This window comes from Salvia hispanica, chromosome 5, assembly GCF_029641045.1.
Source record: "Salvia hispanica isolate PSC_SH4W2 chromosome 5, Shi_PSC_v1, whole genome shotgun sequence".
Classification (NCBI taxonomy): Eukaryota; Viridiplantae; Streptophyta; class Magnoliopsida; order Lamiales; family Lamiaceae; genus Salvia; species Salvia hispanica.
In genome coordinates this window covers 471,183-491,252 of record NC_142696.1, presented here as the reverse complement: position 1 = coordinate 491,252, position 20,070 = coordinate 471,183, and the positions used below count along the sequence as shown (strand labels likewise).

At 37.2% G+C, this 20,070-nt stretch overlaps 4 protein-coding genes and 1 pseudogene across 5 annotated transcripts; 3 read left to right on the top strand and 2 right to left on the bottom strand.

The window, feature by feature from the left end:
- Positions 1-2,033: 2,033 nt before the first annotated feature.
- LOC125187850 (beta-fructofuranosidase, insoluble isoenzyme CWINV3-like) lies at positions 2,034-5,010 on the top strand. 2 transcript variants are annotated; one of them, XM_089058451.1, is made up of 6 exons: positions 2,034-2,157; positions 2,730-3,547; positions 3,630-3,788; positions 3,883-4,121; positions 4,194-4,281; positions 4,591-5,010. In XM_089058451.1, exons 2-6 carry the CDS (start codon positions 2,735-2,737, stop codon positions 4,801-4,803), a joined length of 1,512 nt encoding a protein of 503 aa, XP_088914577.1. In that variant the 5' UTR covers positions 2,034-2,157; positions 2,730-2,734; the 3' UTR covers positions 4,804-5,010. The 2 variants fall into 2 exon arrangements, with proteins under 2 accessions (XP_088914577.1, XP_088914578.1); XM_089058452.1 differs by lacking the exon at positions 2,034-2,157 and having other exon boundaries at positions 2,704-3,547.
- Positions 5,011-5,461: 451 nt separating this feature from the next.
- On the top strand, positions 5,462-8,290 carry LOC125187147 (ADP/ATP translocase At5g56450-like). Its single transcript, XM_048083677.2, has 2 exons — positions 5,462-6,011; positions 7,465-8,290. The coding sequence occupies exons 1-2, from the start codon at positions 5,691-5,693 to the stop codon at positions 8,092-8,094; spliced, it is 951 nt and encodes a 316-aa protein (XP_047939634.1). The 5' UTR covers positions 5,462-5,690; the 3' UTR covers positions 8,095-8,290.
- Positions 8,291-11,464: 3,174 nt separating this feature from the next.
- Positions 11,465-12,123, bottom strand: LOC125190965 (glutaredoxin-C6 pseudogene; annotated as a pseudogene).
- Positions 12,124-14,313: 2,190 nt separating this feature from the next.
- HSFA2 (heat shock transcription factor A2) lies at positions 14,314-16,069 on the top strand. The gene is made up of 2 exons (XM_048085011.2): positions 14,314-14,661; positions 15,033-16,069. The coding sequence occupies exons 1-2, from the start codon at positions 14,377-14,379 to the stop codon at positions 15,846-15,848; spliced, it is 1,101 nt and encodes a 366-aa protein (XP_047940968.1). The 5' UTR covers positions 14,314-14,376; the 3' UTR covers positions 15,849-16,069.
- Positions 16,070-16,197: 128 nt separating this feature from the next.
- On the bottom strand, positions 16,198-19,699 carry LOC125188247 (mitochondrial carrier protein CoAc1-like). Its single transcript, XM_048085013.2, has 7 exons — positions 18,983-19,699; positions 18,236-18,321; positions 17,922-18,129; positions 17,623-17,755; positions 17,318-17,502; positions 16,907-17,035; positions 16,198-16,448 (listed from the first exon to the last, which is right to left on the bottom strand). The coding sequence occupies exons 1-7, from the start codon at positions 19,175-19,177 to the stop codon at positions 16,347-16,349; spliced, it is 1,038 nt and encodes a 345-aa protein (XP_047940970.1). The 5' UTR covers positions 19,178-19,699; the 3' UTR covers positions 16,198-16,346.
- Between the last annotated feature and the right edge of the window lie 371 nt (positions 19,700-20,070).

The following is a 20,070-nucleotide window of genomic DNA, read 5'->3' as shown; positions in this document are numbered from 1 at the left end:
CTCATATAATTACAAGGGTATTGTACATGATAATTAGGTTAAATTGAGCTATATTAATGAATTTAACATAAAACTCATATACCATGATTATACAACATATATGTGCACTTAAATTCGAAGTGGTATTTGTTTTTCATTTTTCCTAGCTATGTGGAGTATGTGCTAATTTAATCTGCAATACTCCAATAATTTGTAGGTGGAACTTATTTATTAAATCTGTATTAAGGTGTGTGTTAAAATGACAATCCCTCTTAAAATGGCACTGTGACACCACTTATTCAGCAATATTATGAACGCTACATAGCAATATTACAAACACTACACAACAATCTATAGATTGCTGTATAGTGTGTCGGATTGCTGGACAAGAAATATTGCTGTATAAAGACCAGCAAATAAATGACCGTCTTTTTTAGTTTTTTTTTTTTTGCCACGTGGCAGCTTATTATTCGTCCACGTGTACAAATGATGGGCTATGAATGGTGGTATGGTGTTATTTTAAGGGGTGGTGGCACCCTAACATGCCCCTCTATACTAAAATGACATAATTTAAGTATTGATATTTGATAGGCGTTACTATTGCTAAAATTTATGTATATTTAAAAAATTATAAAATGTGATTCGGTAATATAATCTTTTTTTTTTTCAAATATCAGACTATTTCTAAATTTCTGATAAATTTGTGTATAAATAACCGTTGATAAATTCAAATTTGTAGCCAACCAATAAAGATGAGGTTGTCAAGTCATTTTATTTTGTACTACTCCATATTGAAGGAGTATATAAGGCTAAGGCTGAGGCTGAGTGGGAATCCATTAATTTTATGCAATCTACATTATAATACTATGACATAATTGTTATGGGCGTCTAGTACTCAATTTTATAAAGTATTCAAATCCTTTTGTTCCAGATTTGGTATGATCTCCTAGATATCGACGCATATATTGAAACAAATTAATGAATTATACTACAAGGTTGAAATTCATAAAGACGTTATGATTCTCTCATAAATGCATTCAATAGAACTAAACACACGTGGCAGTCCCCGGAGTTGATGAGGATAATCTGTTGTTAAATCGGGCCCTACGATCAACGACTGATTTTATAATAGTTGGTGAAACTTTTATAAGGAAAATATACAATATTTATTAGTGTCTTTCTTATATAGCAAAAGAAAGTTATATCCATGTTAAAATGTGGATATAGAAGCTATTTTCAATTTTTTTGGTATATATCTTTTGGTGGAATCCAACTAATCTGCTCGACCGGATTTGTGAATTAAGATCAAAAGTCTCCCAGAGTCCCAGTAGATGGCAGGATTAAGGCCGGAAGTCTCTCAGTGGATGGCGGGGTTTGAATTCGTGACCTCAAGGTCACCACAACTCCGTGCTGACAACTGCACTACAATGTGTTGGTTCTAGCTATTTTCTTTTATTGAATGAGTATAATTTGGAATTTTCTACTATACATGCCCTTGTTTACTACTCAGAGTGCTGTCTAAATTTATAAATGTATGTTTTAAAGTTCTCAAAATCTAAGTACTAGGAGTAGTAAGTAGTACTATAGCTATTTTTTTCCAAAATTATAATTCAAGACTTCCAAAATGCTTTTGCCATCTATCCCTCTAAAAATGAAGCTTTGCTTGAATATTTAAATATTTCTTTACTTATACTGCATGTAGTCGCAGAGTACTTATATTTAAATTTTAAGATTCAAATAGATAGATGGCAACAATAATTATTTTATTCATTAAGCCAAGTATATTTAATTACTGCAAGTTGGAGACAAATCAACATACATCAACATCTGTTTCCACTTTCCACTGATTAATCCCAAATAATTTGTATATATCGATCTCTTTTCTGTGAAAAGATAAAAACATGAAGAACCCTGTGATAAAGATGGTGTTTTTACAGCTCATTTTGATTGGCTATGGAATTGGAGTTAGAAGCGTTGACCAAGAATATGAGAAGATTCTTGATGAACAGCCCTACAGATCAGCATTCCATTTCCAACCACCTAAAAATTGGATGAATGGTGAAAATTCAAAATCACATTTTTACTAATTTACTCACCTTTTATTGTCACTGTGATCATAATCTTGTTTTTTTTTGTGGTGGGCTGATTCTTTGACTTCGACCTGTAAAGATCCAAATGGTAATGTTTCTACTCAATTTTTCATATTGTTTATGTTGATTCAATATTTCTGTTGTGGGAGAGAAAGATGAGAAAGATCAAAGATATGATAGCCCATCTTGGTATTAGTATAGCCTTTAAATGCTTAAAATTTGAACTTTGAGCAGTGAATTTACTCAAAAGATTTATTTTTTTAGGCTAAATTGATCCAATAATAGTTTCTTCAAAGTTATATGCTGTAGTTTTTTCTAAATACAAATGCTCTATTATGTGCCTCTTTCTTGAAATATAGTAGTGGTATGTACTTTTGTATGAAAATGTAATTCCCAAATGAACTTAGAGGCCTGATTCAGACAACTCGTTGTGTCTTTTTTGAAGTTATAAAGGCCTAATTTAGACAACTTATGTATTCTTTATGTTACTTTCTCTGGCTAATGTTTCAGTTGCTACTGTCATCTTTGTTCTTAGTTATCATCCATCTCAGTATAATTTCATCAAACTCCCTAAACACAGAGGCTTAATCTAAAGACATAGTAACTCTATTCGTTGATGTTATGGTTCGTTTTTACATCTCGCGTTTCACTACACAACAGGACCTATGCTCTACAATGGAGTCTACCACTTGTTCTATCAATACAATCCATATGCAGCTATATGGGGAAACATTTCATGGGGGCATTCGGTTTCTTACAACCTCGTCGACTGGATCCATCTCGAGCCTGCCCTCGATCCGACAGAGAAGTATGACATCAATGGCTGCTGGTCCGGTTCAGCCACTCTTCTTGCAGGGGAAAGCAAGCCCGTGATTCTTTACACAGGCAGTGACTTTTTAGGGCAACAAGTTCAAAATCTTGCAATGCCGAAAGATTTGTCTGACCCCCTTTTGAGAGAATGGCTGAAGTCTTCACATAACCCTTTGATGCTTCCGGTTGAAGGCATCGATCCGGACTTTTTTAGGGATCCCACCACGGCATGGCAGGGTCCGGATGGCTCTTGGCGTGTGCTCGTGGGGAGCCAGGTTGGGGGCCATGGGTGCGCGCTTTTGTATAGAAGTCGTGATTTTGTGAAGTGGGAGAGGGCTAGTGGGCCTCTCCACGAGTCGAATAAAACAGCAATGTGGGAGTGTCCTGATTTCTATCCTGTTGGTGATGATGGTAGGTATGTGCTGAAGGCGAGCTTCAATGATCACGACTACTATGTGCTAGGGAGTTATGATGCTGAAACGGACGAGTTTGGCGTTGTTGGGGTTGATTTCATGGACGATGTGGTGCAGCTGAGGTACGATTATGGTGTGTTCTATGCTTCAAAGACGTTCTACGATGATGCCAGGAAACGAAGGGTGTTGTGGGGGTGGGTGACTGAGGCTGATAGTGAGGCTGATGATGTTGAGAGAGGGTGGTCTGGTTTAATGGTAAATAGTGTCTTTTTTACATGTAATGAAGCTTGAAATCTTGATAAGGGCATCTCTCAAGAGTGTTTCTCTGTCTTTGCAGTCATTTCCAAGAAGTGTTTTGCTTGATGAAGATCAGAAACAGTTGATACAATGGCCTATAGAAGAAGTTGAAGAGCTTCGTGGCGAAAAAGTAGCATTAGAGAACAAGGAGATTGAGAGTGGGAATGTGTTGGAGATTGGAGGCATCACAGCTTCACAGGTACAACTACTTGCGTGTTTAATTTCATCGCATAACACAACAAGATACGTGTGTAAGAAGAGGCACAATTTGTTGTGTGTGATCTATGGCATAGGCTGATGTAGAAGTCTCGTTCCGTGTACCAAACCTGGAGGCCGTTGAGGTGATTGATGGAGGATTGCTCGATCCACAGATGCTCTGCAGACAAAAGAATGCATCAGTGGAGGGAGTGTTTGGGCCCTTTGGGTTGCTAGTCTTGGCCTCGGACGACTTGACTGAGCAAACTGCTGTGTTTTTTCGGGTTTTTAGGCAAAACGAGAAGCACGTTGTTCTCATGTGCAGTGATCAGAGCAGGTACATGAGTAGTTTCCTGTTTCATGAACTGCAATAAAAATATTGATGTTTTTTTGACAATATTTCCAACAGATCTTCACTGCAGACTCGGGTGAAAGAGGCGATTTTCGGGTCGTTTCTTGATGTAGATCTTGATCAAGAAATCTCCCTAAGGACTCTGGTATGTTGACTGATAATCACTCTATAATATTGGATTTGAAACAATTGATACTTTTGCTGTTTTTTAGTTTACATGTTGGGGTCTATTCCCTTCTGGAGCCCTTTGTGCCAATGTTATATTCGGGCCGGTTTGGGTTCGTTCGGGTTTTTTTGGGCTACTAGAAAGCACGGTCTAAACCTGCCCAAATACAAGCTAGTTTAGGCTAGGCCACAAGTCCATCGAGCCAATTCACTTTCTCGAGCGTATGAATACATAGCTCGTATATTATGACATCATCATTATACACGTGACATAAATACGGTTATGCAGGTAGACCATTCCATAGTGGAGAGTTTCGGCGGGAAAGGGAAGAGCTGCATCACTTCAAGAGTTTATCCAAAACTGGCAATTCACAACAACTCCCACGTCCACGCATTTAACAACGGTTCGAAGAGTGTCATGATTTCGAGGCTCGAGGCTTGGAGCATGTCGAGAGCTCGACTCGTGCAAGTTCACACGCGGAGAAAGCCCTCGTTTAGCTGAGAGGAGAACATGAACATGATCTCGTATTTTCATCTGACTTTGGCATCATTCAAGCCATTGTTTTTTCATTATATCCATTGATTGTGCTCTTAGTGCTGTATCAATTATACGGTGTATGTAACAAAGCAACGGTAATAATCTGACAAAAGTTAATTATTCTTTGAAAAAGAATAGTATCAAATATTTACGGGCTACCATTTCCAAATTTGTACAATAGAATCTCTTAAAACAATTTGAATTTGATTCAATACTCCTAGTTAAAAACTTAAAAATCCTGTCCAATAATAAATAAATAGATAGTGTGTTGTATCCGACGTGGATTTTCATCTACCGCCATGCCTACTTTTTTAATGTTATTATATCAATAATTTTATCTTATTCGGCTCCCTCCATGCCTCTATTTTATAGTACTATTGTTTTTATAATTATATCAATATTTATTAAAAAAAAGAAGAAGAAAACTTCGTTAGATTTCACAATGTCAACGATATATTATTATACTAATTTTTAAAATTTTATGATGTACTACTACAATTTTTTAAATAATTGTCAAAATTTCAATATAAATCGAAAAGAGGGAAAACAAAAAAACAAGAAAAAAGGTTGTTTTCTTCTTCCATAAATGGATATATATAAAAAGGAAACCCAATAGAATAGAGGAGAATTAGAAAGCCATCACTTTTCTTGAATTTGTTTTCAAGAAAAGGAAGAAAAAAAACGAATATTGCAAGAGAATCACGAAAGCCCATTTGGCGAGCTAGCTTGATTTCCCCAAAATCGAGAACGCAGCTCAGAATTTGATTCCCGGAAGCAATAAAAATTACAATCAGTCCCCTTTGGATAAACGCGGTGGGAAAAATTGAATCTTTCCTTGCTTCGAGGGAATAATGGTGGTGGGGGCGGAGAAGGGCGGCGAATTGGAGCCACCGACGTGTCTGAGCAGTTTCCACAGGGATCTGACTGCGGGGGCGCTGATGGGGGGCGTGGTGCACACGATTGTGGCACCAATAGAGAGGGCGAAGCTGCTGCTGCAGACGCAGGAGAGTAATGCGGCGATCTTGGCCGGTGGCCGCCACCGGAGATTTAGAGGGATGGTTGATTGCATTGGCCGCACCGTTAAGGAGGAAGGGGTTTTGTCTCTGTGGAGAGGGAATGGCAGCAGTGTCATCAGATACTATCCCTCTGTTGCCCTCAATTTCTCTCTCAAGGTAAGACAGGAGGGAAAGTTTTCATTTTTTTATGCATTTCTAATTTGGTTTTGATTGGGTTTTCAATAATTGATGAATGGCTGTTGTGAATTGTGAAATGGTTTGTGTTAGGATTTTTGTGATGTGTGGAATCATGAATTTTGATTAGGCATTGATGAAGGAATTTTGTGGGGTTGTGATGTTGGGATCATGGTGATGGAATGTTCTTGTTCATTGTTTGAAATGTGCTGAATACTTGAACATGTCTTTTGGTTGGTGATTATTGGAGATGTTGTGTTTTAGTTGTTTGCTTATGTTGCCTGTAGGAAATGTATGAGCTTGATGGATAGAATGTATGCTTACAGCTTGGATTGCAAGGCTGTAGATATGTGCTAGAACGCGTTTTTCTTATAATATGGTGGAATATGGGGTTACCCGTGTGAGGTATTTTTTTGAGGTGCTTGTGAAGGGTAAGAAAACTAATGAACCGGGTTAGAACCACATAGCTCATTAGGTAATTGGTGACTCCAATAAGCGAATTTCATATGTTAATATTGTACAGTCGATAGGCTTGACGTTGTACTTTCTGCATGGTTGGCAGTGCAGCGATTTTAGGTGTTTTTTAGTATACTAGCTAATCAATAAATTTATAGCAGTGAAAATGAAGTGCTCTCTATACTTCATTCGAAATACGTTGATTTCCTTTTCTTTATTTTCCCGTTTCCATCTGAGCATTGTGTGCAAGGGAGCTATACATAGAAGGCTTTTTGAGATAGAAAGAGAAAGGCAGAGCATTTTTCTGTCCTAATCTGGCAACTGTCTGTGGAAAGGTGAACAGTTGGTTGATCGTTTTAGCTTTTGATCGTAAACTGGTGGATTTTGAGAAACTTAACAATTTGGTGCTTCTCGTAGTATGATTATTAGGGTGATCAAGGCTGCTCATTTGCTATAAGATTTCTCGTCACATGATGGCATGTGATTTCATGTCCAAACTTTTCGTAAGTTTAAGGCAGGACTGATTGTATCAACTCACTAATCAATACTCCTAAGTTTTACATGCCTACTGCTCAGCTACAAGTATATGCTTCTCGTGTTTAGGCTCAAAACCCATAAAAACAATCTATAATGTGCTGAGCAACTTGAATCAGCTTCTCTCGGAGTTAGAGAATCGACATATGGGTTATATCTGAACAACTTAAAGTATGACATCACAGACTTCCTTCTGTTGCTTGGTGGATTGTGGTAAAGGGATCTGAAAAACATTGTGAACGAACATTATGATCGAGCCTTGATTACCAAGTCTACATAATTTCATGTCTCATTGCATTAATTTCTGTTGAGTAATTTCCAGATTTCTCATTCTGTTGTCTGGTCTCGTTAACGAGTCTGGCCAACGAAAGCGTTATGATTCGTGTATCGTGTCTAAGGATAAACGTCGCATTTCTGACTTGATTTTTCTGTTATCTTATGATAGGATCTGTATAGGAACATTCTGCGTGGTAACTCACGAGAAGGCAGTCTTCTTTCCGGGCCGTCTGCCAACTTCCTTGCTGGATCTGCAGCAGGCTGCACGACGCTGATCATCATCTATCCGCTCGACATAGCCCACACGCGCCTCGCTGCTGATCTCGGGAGAACAGAGACCCGCCAGTTCAGAGGCATCCACCATTTCCTAAGCACTGTATATAGAAAAGACGGAGTCCGGGGCGTCTACAGGGGCCTCTCCGCCTCTCTACACGGCATGATCGTCCACCGGGGCCTCTACTTTGGAGGGTTCGACACCGTGAAAGAGATGATGGCCGAGGAGTCCGGCTCGGACGCCGTGCTGTGGAAGCGCTGGGCCGCCGCCCAGGCCGTGACGACGACGGCCGGGATGCTTTCGTACCCGCTCGACACAGTGCGGAGACGGATGATGATGCAGTCCGGCACGGAGAGGCAGATGTACGCGACGACGTTCGATTGCTGGAGGACGATATACAGGGCCGAAGGGTTCGCCTCGTTCTATCGCGGCGCCATGTCAAATATTTTCAGGAGCACAGGCGCTGCAGCTGTTTTGGTTTTGTATGATGAAATCAAGAAATTTATGAATTTGGCAGGATTATAGGAAGGTTTATTGTTGAATTCTTGCTCATCTTCATTTACAAGAATGAGTATAATGTGTACAAAAGCCTTGTTGTAATTCTTGGCCATTTGTGGCAATACAAAAGTAGAAAAAAGGTGCAAGTTAGAAATGTGTAGAAGCCTTGGTGTAATTCTTGGCCATTTGTGGCAATACAAAGTAAATTTTGGATTCTTGAATAGTACTACTACAATATTAGAAATTATGGGTACTCTTTTGGTAAATTGTTTCATGAAATAGCTCTTTTGATATTTCTTTGGCTGGTTATTATATTGTATGTGATGTAATGTTTGAAAGCATTTTATGTGATCAAACATTGAAAAGTAGGGAGCAATATTAAAGTAAAAATCCCAAAAAGTGGCCAAACCAACCATGACTTAAGCTATGACATGGGATTAAAGGCTATATTGTGGGGTGGGGTGGGGTGGGGTGGGATGTTAAAACTTACTGTAAAATACACTTCCAATTGATTGATACTTTTTGAATGATTAGGTGTCTGAATCATCATACCTTGTTTGATTCCACAGTTTGAGATTCTAAGGAGTTTAAGAAGTGAGATTCTCCTGCTTTGGCCTCACTTATTTTGGTGTATTTTGGCTCACCTATATATGGTGGCCATGTGAGATTCCATTTCATATATTAATGGTGGGACATATTTTTGTTTTCCTATAAATTAAACCATATGTGTAGACTTTTAAAATAGGAGTACTTATTATTCTAATGACTATCAACGTACAGAGCTTCCAACTTGTACCTCTTACTATTTTCATTTACTAATTTTCATGTTATAGTGTTCATGCTAACTTATAATTAGTGATCGCTTAATTTGTAAATAAATGTATCTATATATGCATCTATATTTTTTTATTTACTATGAGATAAGAATCTTTTATATCTAAATCCTTAACATTTACGATATATTTATCTAATTTGAGATATACGTTTGGACTTTGGAGATGATGCGTCAAGTTGTTATAGTGAGAAGGCTCACCTTTTCTTTACATATATGCCATATACAAATCATTCAACCTTTGATAAATATTGTTATTCCACAATAATGACATATGAACATTCCCAATATTTATTTACACCATATTCACACACAGTAGCACACAGTATTGGATTCTTGGAGAGATGGGGTAAGTGGTTTATTGTTGTGTGGACCATTGACATGAAGTGGGAGTTGATATCTTCCTCTTATAATGGAACTTTATTTCCCATCTTCTTTTTTCAAGTGGGGTTAGGCATTCTTGGAGAATTATTAACTTTAACTTCTTCTCTTTTTCTATTAATAATTATACAAAAAATGATGTTTTATGGAAGGTCCATATTTGGCACCAATTTTGTATACTCTTATGCGTCCTTGAATGCTTTGTTTTGGTTCGATTTTTTTTTGTTTAAAAGGTGTTTCTCTTGAACTTGTTTGTTTGACTTATTTAGTATCATGGGTCTGCTGCTTTTGTATTGAATTTTTTTTTCTTTGATCACATTTTCGGAGTGATTTGAATTTTCTTTTTATCAAAATTTTTTTGGTATGCCTCCGACCCCATATATAATTTATAAAAATGATTACTATGTTGGAAATTTATATAGTTAGATGGTAAAATAATAATTTATAACTTTATATAATTGATTCAATATTATTATCACTTTTTATTCACTTCCCGTGAAAAGATTATTGTCTTTTTTCTTTATAATAATTATTCGTTGTTCAATTACTAATAACTCATTCCACCACCTAAAACAATCTTATATGTCGTTGCATGTGCACTTTGTATATTATTAATGTATTTCAATATATTAAATATAGTTAAGTAAGTCTTGGAATGTGACGATCGTGCATGGTATATATCGTACCCCCTACTAAATTCTTTTTTGTCACTTTCAATAAGAACAATCGATAAAGAATCATAAAAGAATTGCTTGTTTTATAGACTTAGCTTTTCTCTTTTTGAATTAAATTTAGTTAAAGTAATCGCTAATGGAATCTTTATTTCCAATTACTGTTGTAAAGTGGCACATTTCAACTCTATATTTCCCTATCAGTCATTGCCGTTGTCCAGGTTTTATTGGGATTTAGTAAATTTGATGAATGTCTATTTTTAGGGTTAAATGTAATTTTAAAAAAATGAATCATGAATTGCCCTCCAATTTCTAATCACAGCATTTCTGTACTTTATTGTATGTATACAACTTGGTTTTTGCTGACAAAAAAAGTGGTCGCAGATTTTTAGTTGAAAACAATTGCCGACATGCACTAGATCTCTTTGGAATTCCACATAGGCAAAATTCAAATGATAGTTATTGTATACGTACCAAATTGAAAAGTAAAATATTGATTCCTATTAATTTACACATATATGTGAACAATATTCGTGTGTTCACATATGTTCCTAGTTGAATTTACATTAAAACAATGTTTAAAAAGTACGATAATCGAGCAATGATACAAAGACAGATATTTCACTATTTCTAAGTCAAAAGTTTGTTTGCAATGGAGCGAGAGTGATTAAAATTCATTTAAGAATTTGTCTCAGATATTTATCTTTTACTAATATATGCGAAAAAATGTATGTATTCCTCCATCAACATATATATTGATAGAAATTCATGGTTTTTATCCTAAAACCAACAGATGATAGGAGGAGATGTCTATGGGACTTATATAGTGGATTAAGCTATTTGTGTACACCGACGTGAGATATTATTATGTTTCAATTGCTAACATATAGTGTATCTTAGGATTTTCATTGGTCTAATTAACATTACTCACATATAATCTTTTAAGGCATAAATGATTATTTTACCATATAAAACAAGTAAAGCTTCTGCGAAAATGGTTTTCCAAGCATATTTTACTTGTAGTTAATCAATTAGAGAATTTCAAAACTTAAAGGAAAGTTGTTATTGATCTTTTCAAAGTTGATAAGAAGGTTTATTGTTATCTTATGGCTTCTATCATTTATTCCAATTTTTACTACTCCATAATTTTTTAATCACAATACCCATCAAGTTCCAAATTACTACTACTCGAGGACAAAAATAGACAGCATGCAATAAATATAACAAGAAAACGTTAGTTTTGTTTGTGTTTGTTTTAAAAATATACACAAACTTATTTACTACTGTACTACCATATTTGCACTTTCCAATTCACACCAAACATCGCGTGTCATATTTAGTGAAATAATGTACTAGTACTGTACTACTTTACACATATATCTAAAATCTAAATATACACCTAACCCGTAAAACGAAAAATACACACCTAACCCTTTTCCTAATCATTAAATGGTCATCAAATGGCAAATGAAATTGAAAGAATTGACAAAAAAAAAGAGTGAACAAGGAGAAATTGAGAATTGAAATGCCAAATATGTTTATTTCTACATCATAATAAAGCACAATGGTTTCCTTAATCACAACATCACCTTAACTAGGAAACAGAGACATCAGATGATACGATAACAAAGATTGATGTCTAGAATTAACTCATCATATTAATACTAGAAAGCTAATTATATGGTATTTCTTCACCTAATAGTTTTATTACATTAAAATAGCACTAGAATTACAATAGTTTGTAATTGTAAGTAATTAGGTAGTAATAAAAATTCCGTGACTCACAACACCGACTTCAACAAGCTTAGGCACGAGGCTATTATTCAAGTGGAGCGCCACCACGCTCTCGACCCCGCCGACGCACGCGCCGCCGATGTAGAGGGCCGGAGTGGCGATCTCGTGCTCGTCGAGCTCGATGACGGTGGGGTGGACGCCCACGGCCGAGAGGAGGCGCTTCATGACGTGGCACATGCAGCAGGCGGGGCGCGCGAAGATGATGACCGGGTTCTCGGCGGCCAGGCGGCGGATGCGCGTCTCGGCGGGCTCGGCCACGTCGATGGCGGCGGCCGGGGCCAGCTCGAGGCGGACGCCGACGTCATCGGCTTGGAGGCCTTGCATAGGAAGGGAGTGAGTGAGTGAGGTGAGGAGAAAATAGAAATGGTGTGGGGTTAATTTATTCATTACGTATTTATTTATGGGAAAGTTTGTGAGGTGGGGAAGGGAGGGTGGTATTCAACTATTCATCGTCAAATTTCAATTATCACATATTTATGATATAATTAAGTAATTCATTAATTCTTCTATAGTGAGCAAGAATATTCATAAAAAAGTTGTTTAGTTCGATTGGTAAAACATCTCTTTTTATTTATACTCCCTCCGTCCCAGACTAAGAGTCACTTTTTGCCATAAAAGTCCGTCCCAGTTTAAGAGTCACTTTTAAAATTTTCTATATTTGATCATACAATTTTACTTTATTCTTCATCAAAATTACATAAAAATGTCATTATTTACATTAAAATAAATCAAAACAAAAATCAAAAGTCAAAAGGGACCCACCTTCAACTAACTCCATCATCTCACTTCATTAATTACACACTCCACCATTTCACTTCATTTATTACACACTTCAACTCTTTCTTAAAATCCGAGTCATAACAATAAGTGACTCCAAATATGAGATGGAGGGAGTACTTATATATGATTATGTGTGTATAACTATAAGCATGTACAAGGACACTAGTATATCCAACAATTTTATTTTATTTTAATTTTTTTTTTGTCATGGCTTAGATCAATTTCAAAACTTAGCAATTTTAGTTTTAACTTAATCAAAGTACTTTGAATTGCCGAATCAATTGCTTTTAAATCGAACTCTACATTAGTTTGTGAAAATTGTGTAGGATAAAATTAAGAATTAGACAGTAATAAGTTAATAAGACTATTAAACGACATTGATTTGTGGGCCCCAAATGAGACACGGGTTACATCAGCGAAAGCAACATTGGTCGTAATTAAATCGCAACTTACTTATTGCAACGGTATATAGTACTCCTTTTAATGCAGAGTGTCAGTTTGGTGAGTATAATACTGCTGTGTGACAGTCAGTTATTATTGGTTGGTTCATACAAACTTTAAGAATTAGGTATTGAAATTCTTCCAAATTACTAGTACTAAAATTTATGTGTATGCGGAAATGTGCTACATCCTGGACATGATTTATGATTGATACCCGTATTACTAAATTACTTCCTCCGTTCGTTCCATAGTAGTTGAGACATTTCTTTTCAGCATGGAGGTTAAGAAAAAGTTGAGTTAGGTAAGTTAAGTAAATGAAGAATAAAGTAGGAAATGAAAAAAGTAGAGAGATGTAGAGAGAGAATAAAGTAAGAGAAAGTAAAGTAGGTGTGGAAAAATGTGTTGACTTTTACTAAAAAAGTAAATGACTCTACTATTATGGAACGTACCAAAATTGCAATCAGGGTACACAGCGGCCCGTTAGAGAGGAGGCCTTCAACCCACTGTCCTGACAGGAGCCCATCTCTCAAGGCCTCACACTTGTGCCTGAGAGATGGAAGCTCCCACACGCTAGTGAGATTCGGACCCAGCTCCTTGTAGCAATATCTGCTCCTCTAGAACTAACTGCGCTAAGCCCCTGTGAGCAATTGCAAAATGACTCTATTACTATGGAACGGAGGGAATACATAATTTATGTAATGAATAATACCCGCATTGTATGGAGTATTTATAAAAGAATCACATAATTCCTGAGGCCCAATTAAATATAGTATTTAGACAAAATTCAGTCTGGCCCAATAGCCATTAATTGAATGAATGGGCCATTGATACAATATCATACTCAAAAATAAAAACATGTTTAATGGAATTACAGTATCTCTAACTTTTCCTATTAACCAAATAATCCTTTTTCATTACAAAATTGAGTGTATTTAAATACTTAATAGCAAGTACTATAAATTGTAGTACTATTAATCTCCATACCTAATCCATATGTTTTATTAGAAAAGAAAATGTAAAACAAGCAGCTGAGTAAATTAAAGTATATTTAGAATTATAGTAGTAGTAATAAACTTGTTTCATCAAATTAATTACTCCTATATTCTAATTTGTACAGTCTCAACAATCCATCCATTAATCTGAAGAATTTTCTTAATATTTCTATAAATCTCGAGAAGTTTGCAGATAATTACTGTTGCACCAGATATTTTGCTACAATTACAACTATTTGTAATAAAATAATAAAAAGGTTCATAAAAAATTTACAAAAAAGAAATATTTCCAGCTGGCAGTCTCTAGAACCTTCTGATTTTAACCATATATAACTCCGGTCTCTCCTCTCTCTTCAATTTTCGACAACTGAAAGAGTGATCTACAGAGTGAGTTTTTGAAGATATCAATTTGTGGTGAATGGAAGGTGTGAAGGTGAAGGTGGAGGATGAGAATGGGATTTCATCGTCTTCTTCATCCTCTTCTCCCCAGCCGATGGAGGGGCTGCACGAGGTGGGGCCTCCTCCGTTCCTGACCAAGACTTATGAAATGGTGGAGGATCCTTCAACTGATGCGGTGATTTCGTGGAGCAAGGCCAAGAACAGCTTCATCGTGTGGGATTATCACAAATTCTCCACTCATCTGCTTCCTAAATACTTCAAGCACAGCAATTTCTCCAGCTTCGTCCGCCAGCTTAACACTTATGTAAGTCTCTATTGAGTTTAAGTTTTAGGGCTTGTTGATTTCGCATTTTGGGGAAATTGATTGCTTTTGATTTTAATTGAAATTTGCGTTGGCTGGGTTATGTATTGAATCATTAATGAATACCTAATCTGTTTACAATTAGATGTCAAATTCTGTGACATGATTTAAATTGGCTTGTTTATCAATGCGTGAATTTGCGATTTTGATGCATAGCACAAATCCTGATGAGCTCCTCTGATTGCAGTAATGGTGGTTCTGGCATGTTAGCTGTTTCTGGAAGAGACGGCTGTTGGTTGTTTGCACTGTTCCTAGGCAATCACCTTTAGTTGACATGAGTTCTAAGTGTTGAACTAAAATGTGGGTATATGCAGGGTTTTAGAAAAGTCGATCCCGATAGATGGGAATTTGCTAATGAGGGGTTTCTGGGAGGGCAGAAGCATCTCTTGAAGACCATCAGGAGGAGGAGGAACGTGATGCAAGGCGTGGTGGCTCAACAAGCCGGGGGAGCTTGTGTGGAGTTGGGGCAATATGGGATTGAGGAAGAGCTCGATAGGTTGAGACGAGACAGGAATATTTTAATGTCGGAGATTGTGAAGCTCAAGCAACAGCAGCTTAGCTCAAGGCAGCTAGTCACGGCAATGGAAGAAAGGCTTCAAAATACAGAGAAGAAACAGCAGCAGATGCTGACCTTTCTTGCTAAAGCTTTCAAGAGCCCGGCTTTCGTTCAGCAATACGTGGACAAATATGGGAATAGCAAGAAGAGCATTGAGATAGGCCAGAAGAGGAGAATAAGCATGAGTCCTAGTGTCGAGAATCTGCAGGAAGTTGCGACTGTTTCCACAGGAAGTAGTCTGAACTATGTAAGGGACGAGCAGGAAGAGCTTGCAGGTATTCAACTGAAGGTGGAGAGTCTTTTCTCTTCTGCGATGGAGGATGGATCAAGCACGGATTTGAAGGGCCTTTCGACTGAGACAGACCCAGACCCCTTGACTGGTTACACAAGCATGAATGACATGACCAATATGTGGGAGGAGTTCCTGAGTGATGACCTTATTGTTGGAGACGAGGCAGAAGAAGTCCTTCCAGCTGATCGCTTGTCGGATATAGAGGTTGAAGAGTTGGTAGCTAACACATCAGATTGGGGTGAGGATTTACAAGACATTGTAGACCAGTTAGGATTCCTTTAGGTGTAAGCATAACAGTTCTGATTGGATTTCTTGTTGCCTTGGCCTCCTAGTACACAAACCTTCGTGCATATCATCATGTTTGATTTGATTCGTATATGTTCTTGTTCTTACATTAGTTTAGTTGGAGGCCAAGAGTTAATCGTATTACTGTGCATTCTTGGTGGAAGTTCAATCAATTGTATCTTCTTTATTTTGCTATTGAACCTGTTGTCTTTGCTTCATCTCTATACATTTTTCACAATTGTTGTCTTTGTGCCTTTTGTTTTCCTGGCTTGGCTTCATTAGTTGATCAATTATAAGATAAGATTAAAAAATAATAATAATAAATAAAAAGATTTCCTGATCAATATATATGGGACCAAAGATTTATTTAATAATCGAATATGATGAGTTCAAACTTCAACAAGTTCATAAACTAACCTAAGCACATAGCGCTTTTTATCAAAAGAGCTGCACCTCCTCTATTTAACGTTAGCTAGTAAATGAAGTAGAGCAAGCTTATGCAGATGCAGTCGCGCTCGATTTCTGACGAGGAGGAATCTGCAACCGAATCTTCATTGCGTCGTAAACAGTGAAACCAATAGCAACAGATGGTACAACCTGCAGGAAAGGGTCAACCAGCAAGATCTTAGCACATAAAACTAGCTTGTTTCTTCGTGTCTGATAAAGTTGGGTGGGGGATACGGGGTTGGACCACAGTTAATCATCATAGAATCGTGACAAATACGGGGTACTAAGAAATGGGACATATATGGCTCGCGTTCGATAAGTTAGCAACCAATAATGATCTCAGTGTGAATCTCAAGATTTGTGACTATCAGGACTAGTCTAAGAACTCGTGAACATACGTTACCATGATGTAAATAATGTGTAGGCAATAGAAACGTGGCAAATACTACTAAGCTACAAGACTTATGGCTCGAGTGTTCGGTAAGTTAGAAACCAGTAATGATCACAAATTGTGAATATCAAGATTTGTGTCTATCGGGGCTGGTCTTTCTGTTTCCACTATACGATAAAGGAAGAAACGGGTGAAAGAACTCAAAATCACAAGTTACCTTGATATAATTGATGCTTAGGCCAGCGAACAACTGTCTCCAACCGTGATTACGGACAATGGAAGCGAGCCCCTCCCACGTGCTCTTATACATGTGACCACCTTGCGATGAAGGCTGCAGATGCTCGACCTGGAATGACTCGGGATTAGCAGTCTTAGGACATCGGGCAGATTATCTCCATCATTATTTCGTAAGTAACATGTAGTATAATGATCAAAGATAATGCCACTTTGGGTCACGGGTTAGATTCATAATAAATGCAATCGAGTATTTGAAGGGTTAGTCGATTAAACAAGTTCGAAGATGCTCAATCCATCGAAGTATGTGGCTGTTTAGCCTATACTGATTTTATTTATCTAAACTACCGATTAAAGTAAACGCACTCAAGAGAAATAATGGATGGCCCAATACCTGCATCTGCCTCCTTACAACATCTAGCGGGTACGTCAAAGTTTGTCCAAGGACACCAGCTATAGCTCCACAAGATAGCCGCATAACAATTGTCTTCTGGTGTTCTTCAGGGACACGCCTTTTGAGCTCCTCGTAGACGTAAAATTTCAGGCCAGCGTATGGAAGAATACCTATAAGCGTGGGACCTGCACAAAGTAATTCTTTGGACTTCAGGAAGAATATGGATAACATACAATACTCTAAACAATTCACAATGTCAATGAAATAGTATAAGATCAAATAGAGCAATCAAATTCAACGTTTACCTATGCCTCGGTAGAGACCACGGACTCCCCCTTCTGTGTAGACTCTCTTGAATACATCTCCAATTCCAGTGTAAGAAGGATTTGCATTAGACTGCCTCGTTCCGCGCTGCAAATTTCCTCTTGTGTCTACAACCTAAAAAATAGGGATAGCAAACAACGATTCAACCACACATAATATAAGAGGCAGAAAATTTATGTATTTATGTGTGCAACTGCTTAAAGTTGAACTACTACACATTTCAATGATTTATTGTTGAATCTTGAATATCAATTCTAAAAAGAGAAATTCAAATGCAAACCTGGTACGCAAGTTTGGTGCGAGCCAAATCTAGGGGATAAGTGCATAAAACTGCAGTACCACCAGCAGCCGAGCCAGCTAAAAGATCCACAACGGGCCCCGTTCCCAAGGCCGAGTAGTTATCCAATATTCGTGAACGATACTGCTCGTAGGCCATGAAATGTAATGCTGCATAGGGTACAATCCTAAGTACACTTGCTCCATTCCCTCTGGATCACGAGAAAACGGAAAAAGAACGAAGAATAATAAGCCAAACGGATAAGCCAGTGATGATAAACAGACAACAACTCAAAATTAATGGCTTGAAAAGCTTACTTGTAAAATCCTGCTACACCTTCGTGCTTCAGTAGCTTCTTCAATGTTGGGTAAACCCCTAGCGAATGAAAACCTTGTGTTCTAGTCTAGAAGAGCAATGAGGAACAGAATTAGAAATGAGTAAAAGTTCAAGCAACATATCTGTTTTCTAATGTGAATATGAAATAAGATATGGTAGCTTCCTATCATAATGCAACGAAGATTATTAGACCTAGACTAGTGACCAGAAAAAAAAAGACTAGGATGCAAGAGACGCAGAGATGGTGGTGGCATCGAGCAACTGCAACAAGCAAGAAACAAACTGACACCCAAACACTTTTAAGCACATTCAGAAACCTTGGATGAGTAGTATAATTTGATAAACTGCCCCAAATTCTAGATGTTGAATTACTAACAATTCAAACCTATATAACTCTCTAAAATGAGATTTCTAGATAATTCAGTCATATGAAACTTCCTATCAACTGTACAAAAAATCCAGTTCACCATGCAATTTGCAAGGCATTGCATCAACTGTTCATTGCAATGATCATTCAATCCTTATGAATGGCTAAAAACTAATGCAGCCACACCAGAGTCATCTCAACAATAGAAACAGACATTTACCAAAACCAACTACACGAATATATAAGATTATAACATCAAAATCCACATAAAAAGACCTCTTACTAAATCATGCCTTCACAATTCAATATGCACAACCAAACATTCAACCAACTAAATCAGCAGCAACAAACAATTCACCACCTGCAAAAGGATTTTAGTTCGTTCCAACGGGGCAACGGCAGTCTTAGCAAATCCACCAGCTGCCCCACCAGCAATCAGCTCCTTTACATACACAGGAACGGTATCCATATACTTGGCCTCTCTGTGAGCAGAAGCTGCTCCTGCAAATCCAGTCACATTGGATGACAGAGTAGAACCCCTTGAAGAATCCATCATCTTCAAAACCTAATCTCAACAATTCAATCCCAAAGATCCCAATTTTCAACCAAAATCAAGGAAGAGATTATTATCCACCCTTCAATTTATAAAACTCCTTATCCCATCTATCTCTTGGAATAGAGAAGCAAAACGACTTGTTTCCAACAGGCAGAATCAAAGGCCTGGGAACAAAATCTATGTTCACAAGCCAGTCTTCTTCGCTGAAATCAAGATTCATCAAAATTTTACAGCAAGAATCGGAGAAACGATCGACGCCCTTCACAATTCAAACACACCCGCCATGAAATACAAATTGGGTTTCAATCAAAATCGAATCTTTTTTCTCAACAAAGATAGATTTTGCATACAAATTCAAATTTCTAGAGCAAGAAAAGCCTCAGGATGAAATTGAGGAGGCTTTTCTTGAAAATATAAACCACCCAATTTGAATTGGTCTTCCAGAAATGTAATTGTTTATATTGAATTGAATTTTGTTTTTGCTCCTACTATTTGCTTGGCTGGAGAGATTCGAGGCAAAATTCTGGTAGAAATTGGTGGCGCAAAATTTGGGGCCTACAAACCGCCGAATTAGAGACATGTGAATCAACTAAGACTATATATAAGTATTTATTTAAATGAGGTTTTAAAGTCTTAGTAGTTTTTTTTTTAAAAAATGGATGGCATTGTAGTATATGTCTGTGGAATGAGAGCTTCATATACACCACTTGCCCCTAAAAAGTAAAGAAACAATAAATTATAGTAAATGCATTCTATTATTTTCGTATCATTTACAGCATAACGCGTAATCAACTTACTAATTTAGGAGTATTAAAAAGTTCCAGCAAAGATGAAATTTGTCCAAGTGTGAGTGATGCCCAATCTGATATAAAATTAATGAAGGATTCGACTGA

Coding starts and splice junctions, on each gene's coding strand:
- LOC125188247 (XM_048085013.2), bottom strand. CDS start 19,177: ATGATGGATTCTTCAAGGGGTTCTACTCTGTCATCCAATGTGACTGGA. Junction 17,036..17,317: donor TTGTAAGGAGGCAGATGCAG/GTATTGGGCCAT, acceptor GAGTCATTCCAG/GTCGAGCATCTGCAGCCTTC. Junction 16,449..16,906: donor TAAGCATCAATTATATCAAG/GTAACTTGTGAT, acceptor CCTTTCCTGCAG/GTTGTACCATCTGTTGCTAT.
- LOC125187850 (XM_089058451.1), top strand. CDS start 2,735: ATGCTCTACAATGGAGTCTACCACTTGTTCTATCAATACAATCCATAT. Junction 3,789..3,882: donor GAGGCATCACAGCTTCACAG/GTACAACTACTT, acceptor TCTATGGCATAG/GCTGATGTAGAAGTCTCGTT. Junction 4,282..4,590: donor AAATCTCCCTAAGGACTCTG/GTATGTTGACTG, acceptor ACGGTTATGCAG/GTAGACCATTCCATAGTGGA.
- HSFA2 (XM_048085011.2), top strand. CDS start 14,377: ATGGAAGGTGTGAAGGTGAAGGTGGAGGATGAGAATGGGATTTCATCG. Junction 14,662..15,032: donor TCCGCCAGCTTAACACTTAT/GTAAGTCTCTAT, acceptor GGGTATATGCAG/GGTTTTAGAAAAGTCGATCC.
- LOC125187147 (XM_048083677.2), top strand. CDS start 5,691: ATGGTGGTGGGGGCGGAGAAGGGCGGCGAATTGGAGCCACCGACGTGT. Junction 6,012..7,464: donor CCCTCAATTTCTCTCTCAAG/GTAAGACAGGAG, acceptor ATCTTATGATAG/GATCTGTATAGGAACATTCT.